General features: G+C 41.7%; 1 protein-coding gene across 1 annotated transcript in view; it reads left to right on the top strand.

Annotated features, from left to right (window-relative positions):
• Nucleotides 1-1,698: 1,698 nt before the first annotated feature.
• Nucleotides 1,699-4,838, top strand: part of gpc1b (glypican 1b) — a 75,828-nt gene continuing 72,688 nt past the window's right edge. Inside the window, exons 1-2 of the mRNA XM_076293773.1 lie at nt 1,699-1,803; nt 2,025-2,521. Coding sequence (XP_076149888.1) covers nt 2,365-2,521 — 157 coding nt within the window. The 5' untranslated portion in view covers nt 1,699-1,803; nt 2,025-2,364. The remainder of the gene's footprint in view (nt 1,804-2,024; nt 2,522-4,838) is intronic.

The following is a 4,838-nucleotide window of genomic DNA, read 5'->3' as shown; positions in this document are numbered from 1 at the left end:
AGACACTTGCACACGTACAAACGTGCACACTCACACACAGAAGCACACAACTGAATACACACACAAAGACACACACACACACACATACACACACACACACACACACACACACACACACACACAAACACACACACACACACACACACACACACAGAAACTCCTGCTCCCATGCACACAAATACACACAGATACACAGTTACACACACACACAAGCCATCCTGCTAGAGCAGGGCACTGAGCGAACTGTCAAACAATGGCAGAACTCACATACACATACAACACATATATACAAACACAATCACAGTCTAGTCTAGTACAGCTCACCCACTCTCTGTCACACACACAGGCATGTTCGAACATGCACTGCCTTGCATAATGCACACACAAATGACCAAACAATAACTGAAATATGCAAAAACACAAATGCTTTCACAACAAATATCCCCTTCCACTGTACAAGTGAATTCCAAGAGGACAATTAACTTGTCAAAGAACATTTACAATATTTACACCCCAACCTCTAAAATGCTTTGAAAGAAATTACAGTCTCATTAAATCTATAAATTGGCTCATAAAAGTTGTGGGTTTTTATTGAATGTGCCATATATATTTACTAGTGTGGTTTGTATGGATTTGAGTAAGATCTATGTTGTTTCGTACAAACTACTCTGTATACTACGAGAGGACCATTGTTGCTCTTTGGCAGAATTAAAGAACACCAAGCTTGGTTTTTATGCCTAAATATTATTTGATCTTTCTTTTACAAACCTGTAAACATTTAATTATTACATTTGTTACATCTACAATTCTTAATTTGCATATCTTAATCTTTTGCTTTGGATTTGTGTTACCAATATGATATTTCAATCAATGAACAACTACAAATATGTACCGATGAAACAAACCAAATTTTGAGTTGTGTTTTATCATTTACAGTAATTCGATTAAGTGTGTTGTTTTGCACTCTGTTGAAGACTGTTCCTGTATCACACCCTCAGAGCTTAGTTATTTCAGTCCAATAACTGAAGACAAATAGTCTGCTTAGGGAGGGAGAGGGGATGGATGTCAAACAAGTGGAAACTTGCATGATGTGTCATTGTGACTCTAAATGCCATTGGTGATGAACAAGGCCACAAGCTGTCCACAGGGAAATCAATGTGGACCAACAGAAAGGCCTGGAGAGATTTCGGTTTAATTCTCTAAAGAATATTATCCATCGTCATTGACATGACGAGTTTTACACATCCCCACATACACCCACCCATGTTCCACATTAAACAATTGTCATCATTCAGTTAATTAGGGTTAGATCACAAAGACGTTTAGTGACTAGAAATAGGCGTTATGAAAATAATATATAAATAATATGCTCTTATGATCTTATAATATGCTCTAAGTTATATGCTATAACTTGCTCATATTCTCATATAGACTCGAGCTTGATGCTTTCATAAGTGACTTGGCATGGCAACTATGTTTACAGCACAGGCTTCGTCAGATATCGACCTAATTTTGGATTCTATCATAAACACCATTTTTTCACAAGACCCATGAGAGTGGATTATCAGTCAGTATAATATCATCGGGACAGCTCTGGGGTCCGGTGACCGATCCCTGAGGAAAATAAAATCTTTCTCTATTGGCTAAGTCGCTGGTTTGATGCAACATCCTGTGGGGAAGCATCGCGGCAAGCGCGCATTCAGAACACAAAGTCAGTGCCCTGCAGATGGTGCTTTCTTGCCTTTCCCTCTCCGCCTCATTCGTTCTAGTGGGAGTGCAGGGGCAGCATCTCCGAATCTAACAGTAAGCTGTCTTACCGCTACAAACGTTTGCCGCGTTGGAGCAAACAGCACCAATGCGCCTTATAGGCACTACCACTTGTCGGACTTTGCTCTCCGGATCTATAATTGACATTATATAGCCTGCCTTTTTTCCTGCCGTGTTATAATGTTAATATTATTTTGCATTGTGATATGTGATAACCAGAATTCTTCAACTTGTAATTGTTGTCATTTTGTCCTCAGGTTTAAGAACATCAATCCAAAACAAGAGGACACGGACTCTGCCAAGTGTTAATTGTTTCGTCCGCTGGTTACCGCAGTCTTGAGTAGAGCGGTCCCGGGAAGCTTTATTTGTCAGCGTGCACTTCAATTTCCCTGAATATTTCCGCCGAGCCAAGCTGTCAAATAAAGCTGACATTAACAAGAGAGCACTCGCGATTACGCTCATAACCTCGGAGCTTAATCACGGATAGCACCGGACGGATAGCGGTGTTGGATGTCTATCGCATGACAGGACTTCGCTAATATCACAACACCTTGCTGCAGGATTTGCACTTCGTTGTGCTGTGCTTACCTATTAAGAATGGGGATCACCGTGGTTTTTGTCCTGTGCGTCCTCACCATGCCGGTTTTCGGAGCCGGCGACGCGATCGCTAAACCCAGGAGTTGTGCGGATGTCAAGCAGTTCTACGCTGGCAAGGGTTTCAATGTTGCCGGACTTCCACAAAGCGAAATCTCCGGTAAGTGCAACTTTACTAATTGACCTGTCAGTGGACTCAACCAGGCTTTTCAAAATAAGACACATTCATAGCGTAGCCTACAGTTTTTTTTCATGTTAATTTTAAACATCATATTTTATTTTGTACATTCGCATAGTTTGTTCGAAGGCAGGTTTGCATAGGTTTGCAACAAAGGTAAATAACATGTTTTGGCTAGTGCAATTTAATTAACACAGATATCCGTTTTCGATTTTTACTTGGCTAGCTGGTCGGTCCAAGTACCCTACTGTATGCCATATGACTCTAATCTGTCAATAGCCTACTGTTTCACCTACTTTAAATCTGCACATCTCAAGGATATGACCTTCATCTTTGTTGTTTTCTTATTAATAAAAAGTACCATGTTAAGTGACAAGAACAGACACTACAAACATTCTAATGCTGTTAACACAACCTTTAGCCTACTTCAGCTAGCCCGGTGATTGTTGTTCAGTGTGTTAATACGCGCGGTGAAGTGTCAGTTGGCCCTGACAGGGCCGCTGTTCATTTCTGAGGCTGGCCAGAACCAGTGCGAGACACCGTCACGTCTTTTGATCTCTCAGTGTGACAGCTCAGAGATGAGGTGGAGCATAGAGTACCGGCTCGGGCTGATGTCACTGTCTGTTTTTTATAGACAGGGTCGCAAATAAGGATTTACTGAAGATTACACGCATGCCTGCCTTGTAATTCTGTGGCTCATCTGGTATGATACCTTATCCTGGGTTTTTGGGTTCATAGAAAGATGAATGTGACTCAAGTTCAATGAGCTCAACAGAAGTCCTGTTCGAGTTAGGAAAATAATGTATTTGTAAGGACCATGTGATTGGTTATACAGTCTAGCCTACTGTTGCCAAAGTTGAGTTGAGATCCATTCGTTTATATCATACCCTACATCTGATTCATTTTGGCAAGCGCAACCAGCTTTGTGATTCAGTATGAAATGTAAGTGTTTCATCATTATCTCGCTGCGCTTGAAGCACTTTAAGTTGAAAAGTTCACTCTCAACTTAATTAGCGGCATTAAACGGTGCCATTTTCTACTATTTCGAACTTGGCACCAAAATGAGAATCTCTCAACCAGCAACAGTATTGTGACAATCGAGGGAAAAGGTTTTATGGCATTACAAGAGGACGGAAAATACCATTAGTCTGGAATCCCAATGCAGTGAAATGATGGCGCTTATAACTATACATCAAAGTGGCAGAGAGCGTACTGTACAGTGGTGACACATTTTAATCAGACTGATTAACAGCGTGGCATAAATCAATCATTGGCATTAATGTTGTAGCGAGACTTTTTTACGACCTCTATCCCTCTAAACGTCTCCAACAGGAGCTGTTCAAGAAACAAATGGGCCTGGTTGACAGCCTGAACGGCAATTTCTGCCTTCTAACATGGCCCATGCTAGGCTATAATTTGAGGTCGGCAGGGATATATTTCCGTGCTTTCCGAAAGTACAGAGTGTTGGCAAAGATGCCCTGTCGTGTTCCCATTCCAAGCAGATAGCCTACATACCTCCCCATGCATAAAATCGCCGAGTTCTGTGTCGAGTACTATGAAGTTAGACGATAGATGATATGTGTGTGTGTGTGTGTGTGTGTGTACGTGTACGTATGTGTGTGTGTGTGTGCGTACTACGCAGTCTATCAGATAGCCTACACGCAGTTGAAGCTGCTGGCAGCTTTAATGGGACTAACTCATCTGTATATGTTATTGTGTGAATGACATAAAAATGACCTTCAGAATGAGTGCCTGCTGGGCTCTAGCCTACAGCATTTACATAGTTGTTACCATAGAACCACATATTTTTACAATCTGTTATTTTGTCATGCAATATTATTTTAGCCTATGTATGTCCATGTCTAGTAAATGAGACACTTGACCTCTTTGAACCCTATCAAAGAAGGACAGCACCCCCTAGCACACAGGAGCAGTATTGGTTCGAGGGTATTGAAGAGCTTGTGAAGATAAGGTATTTGCGCTGATATGGACAGCTTGGCATTCAAGTGCCAATTAGCTTATTGACAGACAGACAACGGCGGCAGAGTCTAGGCGCTAATGATGGATGTTTCCGACTGTCCTCCACAGGCGGCTTCTGGCCTGAAGTTGTAGCACCAGACAAAGGCCCCTCATAGCCTACTGACTGAAGACAACGCATTGTGCTCTCTGCCTAATAGAGAGAAATTAGCATCCAGACAGCTTAAGCTATAAGAACACTTTTTTGTTTGTGTTAAACTGCACCATTCTCTCTCTCTCTCTCTATCTCTCTCTTTCCCTCTCTCCTTTCTGTGTCCGTCTT

This window comes from Alosa pseudoharengus, unplaced genomic scaffold, assembly GCF_046254945.1.
Source record: "Alosa pseudoharengus isolate Yale_2024_CS ecotype anadromous, Long Island Sound unplaced genomic scaffold, YU_APseudo_1.1 YU_APseudo_1.1_scf_2, whole genome shotgun sequence".
Lineage (NCBI taxonomy): Eukaryota > Metazoa > Chordata > Actinopteri > Clupeiformes > Clupeidae > Alosa > Alosa pseudoharengus.
This window is presented reverse-complemented; position numbering and strand designations above follow the sequence as displayed.